Here is a 15,379-nt window from a genome sequence, read left to right on the forward strand (position 1 = left end):
CTTGGACTCAAGAAGCTCAATCTGCTTTCGATCAACTCAAAAGATTAATGACTCAAGTCCCTGTATTAGCCTTACCCGATTTTTCCAAGGAATTTGTGGTGGAAACATATGCTTCCCGTTTAGCCATTGGAGCTGTTTTGATGCAGGACAGACATCCCATTGCTTATTTCAACAAAAAAATGTCACCTACGATGTCTCTTGTGTCCGCATATGTCAAAGAATTGTTCACCATTACAGAAGCCGTTAAGAAGTGGCGTCAATATTTGCTTGGACAACACTTCACCATCCATACAGACCATCGGAGTTTAAAAAGTCTAATGGCACAGGTCATTCAGACCCTGGAACAACAACAATACCTCTGTAAATTACTGGGTTACAATTACTCTATTGTTTATAAACCAGGGAAGGATAACCCAGCGGCTGATGGCCTCTCTCGCATTGAAGAAGTGCCATCTGAATTAGAGCACAATGCAAGTTCCAACCTACAAATGGCAATGTCCAGTCCAGTTTTCGATATTACAAGTCAAATTCTATTAGAAAACACCACGGAATCTGAGCTCATAGCTAAACATGAAGAGATTGCACAAGGACATGCCGCCCCAAAATTTTCAGTTCGAAATGGCCTTCTGTTTCACAACCACAGGTTGTTTATTAGCTCCACATCTCCATTGCGATTTCGAATCATGTATGAATTCCATGGTTCACCTCAAGGAGGCCACAATGGGGTGTTGCGAACCATTCTTCGCATTTCTGCAAGTTTTTATTGGCTGACAATGAGGACAGACGTCAAGCAATTTATACGACAATGTCTTATTTGTCAACAAACGAAGTACACCACTTCTCTTCCAATGGGTTTACTACAGCCCTTACCGATACCCCGGCAAATTTGGGAGGACATTGCCATGGATTTCATCACCGGCTTACCTAATTCTAATGGGTTCATAGTTATCTTGGTCGTCGTCGATCGATTGTCGAAGTATGCACACTTTGGAGCTCTTCCATCCTCTTATACTGCTGTCAAGGTTGCTCGTTTATTCACTGATATGGTAGTTAAGCACTATGGCATCCCTAACTTTTGTGTCGGACAGGGACCCCATTTTCACTAGCAAATTTTGGTCAGAAGTGTGGAAGCTAAGTGGAACCACTTTAAAAATGTCGTCCGCCTACCACCCTCAAACAGACGGGCAATCAGAAGTGTTGAATCGCTGTCTTGAACAATATCTCCGAGCTTTTTCTCAGGAAAATCCCAAACAGTGGCAGGCTTCTTTGCTATGGGCAGAGTACTCCTATAATACCTCATTTCACACCGCCATTAAAATGACCCCCTATGAGGCTGTCTATGGTAGACCTCCTCGGGCTTTACCAACTTATATAATGGGGTCTTCAAAAATTGAAGCAGCTGATGAGGAACTAATGCAACGAGACACGATTTTGAGTCAGCTCAAAACCAATCTACTTCAGACCCAATCACGTATGAAATCCTTAGCGGACCAGAAACGCACTGATAAACAATTTGAGGTAGGCAATTGGGTCCTTTTGAAACTTCAGCCCTACAGGCAATAGTCAGCAGCTCCACGATCCTCCCAGAAGCTAAGTAAACGTTTCTACGGACCGTATGAAATTGAGTCCAAGGTGAGCGCGGTAGCATACAAATTGAAGCTTCCAGAGCATAGCCGCATTCACCCTGTGTTCCACATTTCACTGCTTAAACCGTATTATGGACCGACACCCTATACTCTCTGTGAACTACCATCCCAAAGCTTTAACAACCAACCTCTCATTTCACCACTGGCCGTTTTGAGTACCCGCACTGTCCTCCGTGATGACTTTCCAGTTAAACAAGTGTTGGTTCAATGGCGGGGACTGCTCCCTGAAGATACTTCATGGAAGGATGAGACTGTATTTCAACAGGATTACCCCCATTTGGACCTTGAGGACAAGGTCAGTTTCCAAGAGGGCGGCAATGATATAAACCCAAACCATTCAAGTATTCCAGAGCAAGAAGACAATAGGGCAGAAAGAGTCAGGAATAGGCCACAATGGATGAGGGATTACGTGGAGGGTTAGAATAACAAATAGATGAATTAGATTAATAGATAAGCATTTCCTTAAGCACTTCTGTTTTGAAGTAATCAATGTAACACAATGCAGGTGTTGCCCTATTAAAGGAGCTCACTCTGTCAGTACAAAAGGAGAAAAAACAAGAAAAATATTCCCAATCTCTCTCTCTCTCTCTCTCTCTCTCTCTCTTCTTTTCCCTTTCTTTTGCCCTAACCCTACCTAATTGATCTTCAACTGCATCAGGCTCTTATCACTGCATTTCAAGCTCATGAAATGAAGTTTATTTGATGGATAAATAAACAAATAGAATACTTTCCATGCCATGCACAAGAAAAAAGGGCATTGCTTACTAATCTAAAAAGACAAACCAGGTCCAAATCCCATGTTTGCCTATTTTGCGATGGCTACTAATTTTCGCACTACCATATCATATAATATATACGTAAAACAGAATCCTGGACGACGTGGGTGCACCATGTGGTACCCCTCCTCAAAAAATGCAAAACTCTCTCTATAAGGTGATATATTTGGATTGTAGAAAAAAATCTCACCATATCCCACGTTTTTAGATAAATTGTTTCTATTACTCAATATCCCACGTATATTAGCAAAATTGTTTCTATTTATTGGAGAAAAAATCTCCACTATGTCCCATGATTTTAGCAAAATTGTTTCCATCTCTCAATATCCTACGTATATTAGCAATTTTGGCGAATTATTTATTTTTTGCCCCGTGCATCGCACAGGTTGTCCACTAGTTTTAATAATCGCACAAACTCATCTTGTGTTTTATTATTTAATGAGTGGAAAGGTTATTAGAGTTCCCAAAAAGATCTTGAAAGCCAATTAAAAAGAAATGGAAAGGTTAGTTAGTGCAATTACAAAAAAAAAATGGTAGTGCCAATATCATTAGCCTTTTTGGTTAGGTAAGCTGGGAGTGAACGTCCAACCTCAATAAAGCCTTAACATGTTTGTGTAGCAGGAGAGATCAGTTTCTGAGAGATTGTCTTCTCTATTGTTTGCAGCTTGAACAATGAATATGCAAGTGAAGCTTGCCATGGTGATGGCGGTGATGAGCATAAAAGTGATTGAGAGCACAAGTGACTCAGGTCAGAGTTAAAGGTTTTGGATGATTAGAATCGACTCATCATGATGAATGTGAAGGGATCAATTAGGAAAAGAGAGACCTTTACGCTGCTCGAGTATGAAATAAAAGCAAAGAGGTTCCATTGAGGGTAGTGTGTTCATTTAGGATATTTTTATGTTTGTTCTGATGCAAGTTACTATCTTTCTGTTGAAGTGTTTTATATTTATATACTTTTATAAAAAGCTTATGAGTAATGAATGCAGCATATTTGAAACAGAGTTAATAAACTTTGCTTTTTGAAAATTCCATGAGGAATTGATGGCCTGATATCCCTCTACATTTTTAAAGAAATACATCCTTCAAACATAATATCATCCTGCAACCACCGTTTCTTGCTCAGATAGAAGAAATGCATAGAACAGACTAAGCAATAAAAAAGCAATTTCATGAACGAATGCAAGAAACACAAACTCAGAGGAAAACAAATGACGGTTCTTTTTTATGGTGAAGCTTTATTGCTATGATATGTGAACACAAATTCGCATATCATGCAACCAACCCCCCACCCATGCACACCCACACCCACACCCACGCACCCACCCACCCACACAAACATACAGGGAAAAAAATAAATTAGTGATTGCTAATCATAATTTGCAACAAGATAAATGTGATATGCATTTAATAAACTAAGAATTATTACTATTAAGCAACTACAAGTCAAAAGCAAGCATGAGATAATCAAATAACAATTCATTCATCAATCTAATCTAGTTCTCTTCTCTTCAATGTGTATAGGAAAAGAGAGACCAACATAATACAACAAATATAATAATAGAAGAGTTCTTATAACATGTTAGCAATGACACACGTGTTAGCGATAAATTCAAAGTGTCTGGAAAATCATATCTTTACAGAGAAAAAAGAAAGGTGGTCAAGGGCTACACCCCATGAAAAAAAGAAAAAGATACAATGGCTGAAGGGGGAATGAGATCAAACACCTCAAAATCGAACCTCTCAATTCAGATAGAGCTATCCATCCTCACTATTTGCAAGTTGGAGGCCATGTGCAAAAGATGTTGCATGTCCCTCTACCGTATCCAAAATCTCCTCCACAGCATTGACAAATCTCTAGGAAGCCCAAACCCAACATTCATCTAATGAATGATGTTGAGGGAGTCACCTTCTATCTCTAGGGAGTAAAGGAGGAAGTAATCTAGAAGTCCAGACCCCCTCAAGAGAGCCAAGATTTATGCCTCATTCGAATCTGTCACACAAATTGGACTTGAGTAAGCCCAATTGACAATGATTTCATCACTATGAAGCAGACCACCAGTACCAACAAAGCCCATGTTACCAAAGCTAGAACGATTGAAGTCAAGCTTCAATAATCTAAGGGCCAGGAAGCGTCCACCTAGGTTGCCCGCCATCAGAGCGGATCATGTTCAGACGAATAGCATCCCATGAGAAACAGATGAAAGACTTCAAAAAGTCTCTAAACTCCGGATGAACGACTGTCACCTCACCAAACATGTTGCTGAATACTATGCACACCTTTTTTGGACCCCTTAAAGACCTTCCTATTTCTCTCCTTCCAAAAAAATCCACAACATCGCCAATAGCGAAAGACACCAGCCTACCCACGGTGGGCCAAAACATGAGGGCCGAGCCTCCAATAGATTTGTGAGATGATTTGGAAAGGTCCACATCATGCCAAATAAACCAAGAATGAAGTACTATATCTCCCAGATGAAGTTGCAATGAATGAAAAGTTCATCTATTGTCTCCCCAACTACACTGCAGATGCTAAACCTTCTTATGATAATCGTCTTATGATTTCGCAAATGATCAATCATAAGAATCTTATCTAGATATGTCGTCCAACAGAAAGCCCGAACCCAAAAAAGGGGTAGAAACCCTCCCTCCCTCCCTCCCTCCCTCCCGAGAGAGAGAGAGAGAGAGAGAGAGAGAGAGAGAGAGAGAGAGAGAGAGACTCGTTTGCGAAAAAGGGCTGTCGGTATGGAGAGATATCTTAAAAATGACATCTCTTTTCAATTCTAAGGTTAGATTTAGAGTCTATAGGGGTGATAGAATTTTGTTCTGGCATGATGTGTGGTGCGGGGATGTGTCCTTTAAATGTAGATTCCTGAGATTATTTAGCATGGCTTCTAATAGGGTGGCCTTTGTTTGCGATTGCTTCGAGCGGAATGATGGTGTCCTTTTGTGGAATCCGAGGTATAGAAGATCTTTTTTGAGTGGGAGGTGGAATTGGCCTCTAGCCTGCGGGTCCTTCTTGAGGGATGTTATATTAAGAGGAATGGAGAGGATACAAGGCTTTGGACTGAGGAACCTTCTGGGTCTTTCTCGGTCAAATCTTTCTATAAGAGTTTATTGCCCATTCTAACCCTTCATATTCGGCAAAGGTATGGAAATTTCAATGCCCACCTAAAGTTTGTATCTTTGGCTGGGCTGTTTGTCGTGATAGAATACAAACTATCAATTTTCTGAAAAACCGTGGTATGTGGCTTATCGATCATTGCCCCCTATGCCTGCAAGATGGGGAATCTGTGGATCATTTGTTTATGCATTGTTCTTTTACTCGGCTCATTTGGTGGTTCATTTTCATGAGATTTGGTATTTGTTGGGTTTTTCCAAAGTCTATTCCGTCGTTATTGCATCAGTGGGGAGGGGTTCCTTGGAAGGAAAAAGGGAAAACTTTGTGGAATTTTTGTTTACTCGCTACGTGGTGGTTTATTTGGAAGGAGAGGAATTCTAGGATCTTTGAGGGGAAAGCTAAGAACCCTCATTGGATCTACTTGAAGATTATCACTTTGGTTATATCTTGGGTGAGATGCTTCCTTCTTTCCGGTTTGTATCAGCTTATGATCTTTGAAAAGGTTGGAGGGAGGTTTGTTTTAGTGTTGATTGGAGAGCTCTTGTCTTGCAAAGGTGGGAGTCGCCTCCTCAAAATATGCGTAAGGTTAATATTGATGGAGTGAGCTTCGGCAATTCGGGTCCGGCTGGGGTGGGAGGGGTGTGTCATAACGAAGAGGAGGGAGTAGTGTGGGAATACTATGGCTCTATAGGTGTCTGTGATGCCTCTGAAGCTGAAGTGAGGGCTGCACATTTTGGCATTTTGCATATTGATAGAAGTCTGTTGGATCAGACCATTGTTGAAGGGGATTCTCTAAATGTGATTCGTTGGCTGAAAGGTGGGTCGGCTCCTCCGTGGAGATTTCTTTCCATGTTTGATGAGGTTGGTGATATAACTTCGGGGTCTTCTATCGGATATCAACATGTCAGAAGATCGGCAAATGATAAGGTGGATGTGCTTGCCAAGCGCGGTGTATCTGGTGGTCCTATTAGGTGGTTTGACCATCTTCCTCCTTGAGGAGTGGTGTGTTGTTGATTGTATATTTCGTCTCTTTTGTCTTCTTGTTTTCTATTGTAAATATGGGAGTCCCATCTCGGTCTCCTTTTTTTTCCATCATTTATAATATTACCATTTCAAAAGTGAGAGAGAGAGAGAGAGAGATTTGCCAAAGAACTTCCTATCGGAACTCTGCATTCAAATCTATTGATCCTCTCCTTGTCGTCTAATGAAGACCGAATCCAATCTTGACATGAAATCATCCATTCTCTTAATCTCTAGCAAGAATTTTTCTCTCGAACTAAACTCTCCACTGCAGCTTCCCCTCATGCCATCCAAATGACTCACTAACACTCGCCCACTGCCTATTTTAACCCAATAGAAAATAGGTGGTGGTGCTGATAGTTACAACGTGCGAGGCTTTTCTATGGGGAAAATGATCAAAAGGGGGTAATATGAAGGGTTTTATTGGCTTCACCAAACGGTGACCAAACCTGAGTTTGCTAGGCTGCCTACGTACCCCAAAGAGGATGGGATAAGGTCAGCATAGTTCGAGAGATTGAAGGAGTCTTCAAAAAGGGTTTGGATTTGTAGGTGAGTCATTTTAGGCTCTGATCGGCGTATGGAGGCCTTTGATATTCATGCGTAATATCTTTTGATTTGATCGAGGTTGGAACAACAAAGGCTGAAGTAACGAAATTTTTGAAAAATAGAAAGTCCACATAATTTTTATTTGAAATTTAAGCTGAGTTTTTAAAGTTCCCTTTCTAAATGCACTCCTTTGGCAGTACCAAAAGGGAAGCCACTCTTTTGGGAATATTAGTTATTGGAAAAATTGCCAATTGGTGACTCCAAAATACAAGAATTGTGAACGGGGGACACACTTTTGAAAAATTGTTAGAGAGGGACGAAATTGGGGTTATCAACTCTCTAAAAGGGGGTTATCCCCTCTAAGTGGGGTCATCAAACTCTCAAAAGGGGGTTATCAACCCTCTTTAACAAATTTTCAAAATTGTGTCCCCCGTTCACAATTCTTGTATTTTGGTGTCCCCCATTTGCAATCTTTCCTTAGTTATTTAAAGAGGCATGCTAGACTGAAGGGCGACCTTGAAAAAATCAGATGAAAGGGTGCCCCCATTGGCTGCAATCACCAAAGTGCAATAAATGTAGAAGTCAAAGAGCAATAAATGCATATTGGTATAACAACCAATGGGGGTGCCCTTTCATCTTTTTTTTGCAAGGGCGCCCCTTAGTTTAACATTCCCCTTATTTAAATAGAAAGTGTACCCCTAATTAAGAGGAAATATGTTGGATGCATGCTTTCACCAAATTTGGTACGCAAAAAGAATTTAGCTTCCGAAGAGATCTTCTAGCCCAGAGCTTCCAATAACTATAGGATGTAACATACCTTGTCAACCATGCTTTGATACCAAGTTAATGTTTTGAAGTTAACCATACTCAATTCATGTAAGGCCACGTTTGGATACCAACAAGATTTAGATTTGGATTTAGTTGATATTTTGAACTGGATCAGATCCTTAGATTTCCAAATCAGCAACAACAGTGCAAAAAATTCCGATTTTCAAATCTATTCTGCGAGACATTATTTGGAAATCAATATTTGTGGCAACTTCCTTCACTATCGCTGCTCCCGACGTTGCTCCTTCAGCAGCGAGACATCCCTCTCTCCCTCCCTCCCTCACTCTCTTTCTCTCTCTCTTAAAACATGAGCATGAAGATGATTGATGTGTTTTGTATCCAAAACTCAAATTCAAATCAAAATACAAATGCATGAGGTATCTAAACGGGCCCTAAAGGAAGAAGAAAGAAAGAACGAATATAGAGGAATTTTGTGGAGACTGAGAATCAACCCCATGACTTCTAGCCTTTAGATAGATATGAGGTCGAAGTAGTTACATAAAGTGCCACTGGGGTTATTCAATGATGGGTCCATCTACTAAACATAAAAATAACTAAAAGTATTATAATAAAACATAATCCTATACTACCTTAACTATTAAAACCAGAGCTTTGCTAGCGTCCATTGCAGAAGGCATTTCCCGGATGGGCTGTTGCATGTGAGAGTAGCCACACAATCTCACTTTCCAGCAGATTTTTTCGTCATTCATTGTTGGCTATATAATATAACCCGTGTATGTTCTAATATAAGTCCAATAAGATAATGGACCGGTGTAGTGGGCCTACATGGGCTAGAGTCCATTAACCAGTCATTAACCCTAGTGTATCTCTATATATATGGGCTGGAGGCAAGAAACTTGATATTCCAAACTAGATACCTTGGGTGTAATGCTTCCAGCACTCTTTGCTTGACCTAAGTACCTCTAACAATCTTGAAGCATTAGGAAAATCCTAAATACGTTTTTAGCTTTTCTTGATCTTTGCTTGGAATCATTTTACACTGAACCCAAAATTTATTCATTTTTGCTGTGGGTTTTCCCAAAGAATTCGTTTGGGGTTGGAAAAATAACGGTGGTGGTTCTCTCTCGTTTTGCCTTACCTCTTCCCCACCAAGTTCACACAAAGCGAGGTCTGTCTCTTTCTATCGATTTTGCGTGCAAAATCAAAGCATAGCAAAGGGGTAAGAATGTCACATTTTTTTTAATTGGGAAACTCTCTCTCTCTCTCTCTCTCCTGTGAATTAGTTTACAATTCATCTTGTTGGATGAAACTCCTTTATTTTCAAGCTTAAAGAGGTCTCTCTTCTAAAAGAGATGAGCACTCTAGGTGGGAGGAGGACTTGACGATTTGATTTTAACCCACTTGGAAATTTTGTCACTTCTGTTTTGATTTCCCTAGAATCCAAATCCCTCCCCAAGAAGGAAATTGACCGACCCTTTCTTTCTCCCATATATAGCAATTCATGGTTTTGGAACTTGGATTGAATTTTTAACTGAATCCCTCTTGGAAAAGTATTGTCGAAATCAATTATCAATTATCAGCCCAATCACTTTCGATTTTGGGGTTAGTATTTGTGGTGGTCGTAATTTACGCCTACAACCATTAAAGCCGAACCGTGCTCAGAAAGAGGGGTTTTGTGCAACCTTTTTTGTTCCACTTAAGAGACTGAATACTCTTTAATTCTTGGATTTGGAATTTGGGTGTTATTGGAATTTGGTTCTTGCTGGCCGAATCAAATCTTGTGACTGCACATCTTGGTGGCTGTATTGCTTTGGAGTAGTACCAACCCTTATTGCTGAATTTCTTTGGAGCTCGACTTTGGATTCGTATTGTTGGCACTCGACTTTAGATTCGGTTCTCATGATTCGCAATCAGGTGCACTCTTTCCAGTTTTTATTTTATCTAAATAAGACAATGGAAAAGATTGCAATCCCAATTGAGATGGTCAAACTTCAATCATTTGGTGGATCTGAATTTAATTCATGGAAGCGAAATACTCAATTCAGTCTAAAATATATGAATTGTTTTTGCACCGTTTTGAGTACCTTTGCTGACTCGACTGAAGAAGTTGCTGAATCTCAATGGCATTCTTGTAAAACTGAAATGTATAGAAAAAGGAGCAAGTGGGACTGGATAATCTCAAACGATTCATTCGAATCGAAGATGAGAATCGCGCTAGGAATAGATTGGAGATGGTTAGACAGCAATAGTCTGCTGCTAACGCGGTAGCAAATCCCAAGAAATTTCCTAAGAAATCCAAGTCACCTAAAAGTGACAATCCCAAGTTGGAGGCCAAAAAGAATATCTTTCAGAAAAGAAAGGGCAAATGCCACAACTGTGGGCAATGAGGTCACTTTGCGGCAGCTTGTAGGCTACCTAAAAAGTCTAAATCTGACACACCACAGAAGGAAGCTCATATGATGGTGGGCAAGGCTGAGCGTCATGGTTTTGTTGATATGTTGGGTAACGGTGAGGCCAATACTTCTTCAGACTGGTGGTTAGATACATGAGCCACTTGTCATGTTTGCAATTTCAAGAAACTACTAGTTGATGTTGTTGCCGCGAAAGAGACCGTTACAGTGGCTAGTGTTGCAGAGGCAGAGGTGACTCACACTGGTACTGCGAACTTGGTCCTTTCTTCAAGAAAAATACTAACTTTAAAAAATGTTAAAGTAGTTCCTGCTATTCAAAAGAATTTAATTTCTATTAGTCTTTTAGACAATGCTGGCATGTGTTCATCTTTTTTGGGTGATGGAGTAACTTTAACTGTTAACTCCTATTATTTTGGCTGCGCTTTCTTATTCGATGGTGAGTATAGATTGAGTATAGCAAATGAAACCGTTAGTCAGGTTAGTTTAACTCTTATTGATCCTAAGTTGTTACACAATAGATTGGGACATGTGAACTATAGAAAAATTGTTCAACTTGCTAAAACTTATAATATACCTTTAGATACATCGATTAGATTTGACAGATGTGAAGTGTGTGCACAAACCAAAATCACTAGAAAACCTTTTCGTTCGGTTTCTAGAAGCACACAACTTCTTGAGTTAATACATTTTGACCTCTATGACTTTAAAAGTTTCACTACTAGAGGTGGTCGGAAGTATTTAATCACTTTTATAGACGATTTTTCTAGATATTGTCATATTTATCTCCTAAAATCGAAAGATGAAACTTTTGATAAATTTAAAATTTTCAAGAATCGTGTTGCAAATCAATTGAACTTAAAAATTAAGAGATTTAGGAGTGATAGAGGAGGATAATACACTATGACACAGTTTAAGAAATTCTGTGCCTCTCAGGGTGAAACTACTGCTCCTTACTCGCCTTAATCTAATGGCATAGCTGAACGTAAGAACATGACGTTAACTGAAATGTTAAACTCTATGTTATTGACAGCTGGCATGCCTACTAGCTATTGGGGAGAAGCAGTTTTAACTGCAAATCACATCCTGAATAGAGTACCACACTCTAAGTTGACCTCTACTCCTTATGAGTTATGGCATAAATATCCTTGTAGATATGACACTCTTAAGACTTGAGGCTGTATTGCTTATGTGAGGATACAAGACCCTAGGAGACCTAAGGTAGGACCTAGAACCAACACTTGTATTTATCTAGGTGGTGCAGAAGATAGTGTTGCTGATCGATTTTTGGATCTATCAACCAATATAGTTATAAAATCTAAAGATGCAGTATTCTTTGAGAATAAATTTCTTAGAGATCATGGTTTGACCATACCTGACGATACTGTGATGGTTATAGAATCGCTTGTAAAGTCTGGACATAATATTTCTGACACCTGTCCTACACTGATTTTTGAATCAGAACCTTTAAGAGTATCTACAAGAGATAGAGTACCCAAGAATTTTAGTGAGGACTTATTGACCTACCATTTAGAGAATGATCCATCATCCTATAAGGAAGCGATGAGATCTAGAGACTCTTTGTTATGGCTAGAAGTCATTGATGATGAAATGAGCTCTCTGTTACAAAATCAAACTTGGCAGCTAGTCGATTTGCCAATATGAGCTAAGACTGTGGGCTGTAAGTAGATTTTGAAGAAGAAACTTAATCCTGATGGATCCATAGCTCGGTATAAAGCACGTTTAATAGCTAAGGGCTATACTCAAGTCAGTGGGATAGACAACTTTGATGTCTACTCATCGGTTTGTCATTTGTCTACGATAAGAATTCTTCTTGCTTTGGCATCTATTGAGTAGTATGTTGTGCATCAAATGGATGTAAAGAGGACTTTCCTTAATAGAAACCTCACAAAGGAAATCTACATGAACCAACCTGAAGGGTTTGTCATGAAAGGTTTTGAGAACAACGTTTGTAAGTTAAACAAATCTTTGTATGGTCTTAAACAAGCACCTAAAATGTGGCATAAAAAATTTGATAAGGTAGTAAAGAGCTTTGGTTTTCATACCAGTTACTCAGATAAATGCCTTTACTATCGTTCTGTGTCGAATACGGTTGCAATTATTTGCTTGTATGTAGACGACATGTTGGTTCTTGGTTCCGATCTCTCTATAGTGAGTGACGTGAAACTAGCATTGGCTAAAGAATTCGACATGAAAGATCTTAGTGTGGTAGACACCATTCTTGGTATGAAAGTAGGTTTTGAAAGGCAAGGGATTTCTCTTAGGGAAGCCCATTATATTGAGTAACTACTTTCTACATAGGGATACAGTGAGTGTAAACCGATTGAGACACCGTTTGATTATACCAAAAAGCTGAGACTTAATGAAGGAGCCAGCGTGAATTAGTTGGATTATTCTAAATTAATTGGTAGTCTCATGTATGCAATGAGTTGCACTAGACCAGACATAGCCTTTACAGTTGGCATGCTGAGTTGTTTCACTAGTAATCTTGGCCATAAGTACTGGGATGCCCTTATGAGGCTGATGAGATACCTTAAGGGTACTCAAGGTTATGCTCTATGTTATAGTGGCCATCCTCCTATCTTAGAAGGATATTCTGATGCATCATGGGGCTCAGAATTAGGAGACAATAAATCTACCAGTGGTTATGTATTTACACTGCGTGGAGCTGCTGTTGCATGGAAGTCAAAGAGACAGACCTGTATTGCTCTGTCATCTATGGAATAAGAACTTTTTGCTCTAGCTTTTGCAGGAGATGAAGCAGAGTGGATAAGAGATCTGATCCTGGACATTCCATTGACCCGTTTAAAGATTAATTCTTTGATTATGTTTTGTGATAATCAAGCTATAATTACGATTGTAAAGAACTGTAGACACCCCCATTTTGCTCCGCCTTAGTCAACAGAGAATTAGTGTTTTTCTATCGGTTCTTCGGTATTTTTCATTCCCGTGTCCGTCTCTTATACTTCCTTAATCTTTCCGATCATTTCTGCTATGTTTCGCATTTTTCCGCTAAGTGTTGAGAGGAGTCATTCACGAGAATTTGAACAAGGGAGGAATTTGGACCCATTCGGTGGGCCCGCATTGAACATTTGTTTAAGATTTGGATCGAACAGGGGGTCCGCACATTGTTTTAATGAAAAATGAGTTTTGAGCCTACTTTGATCCAAGGCATAAGGACGCCCATCAAAGGAGCAGTCAGGATCTCAGGGAGGTCGTGTTAGCAACCAATTTTTGAGGCACAGCTTTATAAATTAATGGTTTGGATCATCCCATGGTGGTGATATTTGGAGGATACAAGTTATCCATGCCATGGCCTGTCAAAGTGAACGGTTCAGATCAGTCTTTGGGAATAGTTCGAGGGGGTGCAATCCTATTCATATTATAGTCCAATAATCAACGGTCAAGATTGTCAAGTGGCCCCATCAAATGGACAGTTTAGATCATGCTGTTGAGAGAGTTCGTGGGGCATGACCAATTCAAATCGTGGTTAATCAATTAAGCGGTCCAGATTATCCTATGGAAATAATTTGGGTACACACCCATTTCATATTGAGGCCCACCAAGCGATCCGAACCATCTACTTAATGTGAACATGGGCCCAACCACATGTCTCGGTCACAGGGAAAATGCATGCTCAATCGAAACTTGAAGATTAAAAGAAAGTCTAGGTTCTTCTAAGCCAATGTGACCCATGTTTAGCAAGTCCCATAGCAGTATAAGAGGTAGACATATAAAACCATTTAGGAAGTCTGTGTACGTGTGAAGTTGCCATAATGACAAAGTTTTTTTTAACGAGAGTGCAAGTATCTCGTTTATCTGTTCTAAAAGATGGAAACATGGGTGGCTGTGATAGAAAGCAAAGGATGGTTTCTAAAAAGTTGTTAACATTTGTTGCAATTCCTTTATGATGGCATGTTGCCGTTCTGGGCAGCACTCTTTTTGAAAAGAAAAGAAAAGAAAGAAAGATGGAAAGCAGCTCACGTTGGGGAGGGAAGGTTGCCAAATGAGCCAAGTGTGGCTTTCTAAAAAAAAAAAAAAGGCAAGGAGGAAATTAAAATAGCAAGATAGAATTTTGAAAAAGGGATTTTTTTTTTTATTTTGAAGCTTTTTGGGGTTTTTGGCCGAGAGAGCAACGAACGTTTTTGATTTTTTTTCTAAAATTGGCAGATTCTCTAGCTCTCTCTAAGATATACGTTGAACAGGAGTGGCTTGAAAAAAGGAAAAAAAAAAGGATTTCGGTGAAAAAAGGAGATCTGTGGATTCTCACCCTTATCTTAAGCTCTCCCTCACCCTCTGTTTTTGGACTCTCCTCCACTCAACCTCCCTCTCGTCTCTCTCTAGTTCGATATAGAACAAAAACAGAGTGTCTCACTCTCGGTTTTTCCTCTCCTCCACTCAACCCCTCTGTTTGCCCTCTTACCTAACTCCACCACCTCTACTCCTCCCGATCCCTCTCCCAATCCTAGTTGAAAAAAAGAAAAAGAAAAAAACAACAATCAAAAGAAAGGGAAAATAACAAACACAGAGTATCAGTTTTCACCGATACTTCTGTTCATATCTCTTTGTCACTCACTCTCTCATCTCTCCATCCCTCTGATCTCTCCATCTCTCCCATATATCTCCACAGCCTTATCATTTTCTCCATCTCTCTCACCCTCTATAGCCTACCAAAGCCCAAGCAAAAAAAAAGAAAAAAAAAGAGAGTGCGTAGATCGTTCTCACTCTGTTTTTCCTCTCCCATACTAAACAGCCATTTCTATTTTTTTTAAAATAAAAACAGAGCATCGTGTTTTTCACGTAGCTCATCAGCCAACTCCCTGTCTCTCTCCCTTACTCTCAGTTTTTTTCCTCTCCCTCACTCACTCTCAGTTTTTTCTTCTCCCTCACCACCACTCTGTGTTCCCCTCTCATCTCTCCACACATTTCACGGCCCACTCTCATCTCTCCATCTCTCTCGGATCCCTCTCTGTTTCCCTCTAGCTCTCTCTCTCTCTCTCTCTCTCTCTCTCTCTCTCTCTCTCACCCAACGCCATACCCCTTTTAACGTAA

The 15,379-nt window shown here is 39.9% G+C and overlaps 1 protein-coding gene across 1 annotated transcript; it reads left to right on the top strand.

Moving 5' to 3' along the window:
• Positions 1-1,152: 1,152 nt before the first annotated feature.
• On the top strand, positions 1,153-2,067 carry LOC143853852 (uncharacterized). The gene is made up of 2 exons (XM_077363560.1): positions 1,153-1,518; positions 1,633-2,067. Exons 1-2 carry the CDS (start codon positions 1,153-1,155, stop codon positions 2,065-2,067), a joined length of 801 nt encoding a protein of 266 aa, XP_077219675.1.
• The last annotated feature ends 13,312 nt before the right edge of the window (positions 2,068-15,379 follow it).

The sequence above is a fragment of the Tasmannia lanceolata genome, unplaced genomic scaffold, assembly GCF_043159265.1.
Source record: "Tasmannia lanceolata isolate RefF3 unplaced genomic scaffold, GAP_Taslan_0.1 ptg000020l, whole genome shotgun sequence".
Taxonomy (NCBI): Eukaryota; Viridiplantae; Streptophyta; class Magnoliopsida; order Canellales; family Winteraceae; genus Tasmannia; species Tasmannia lanceolata.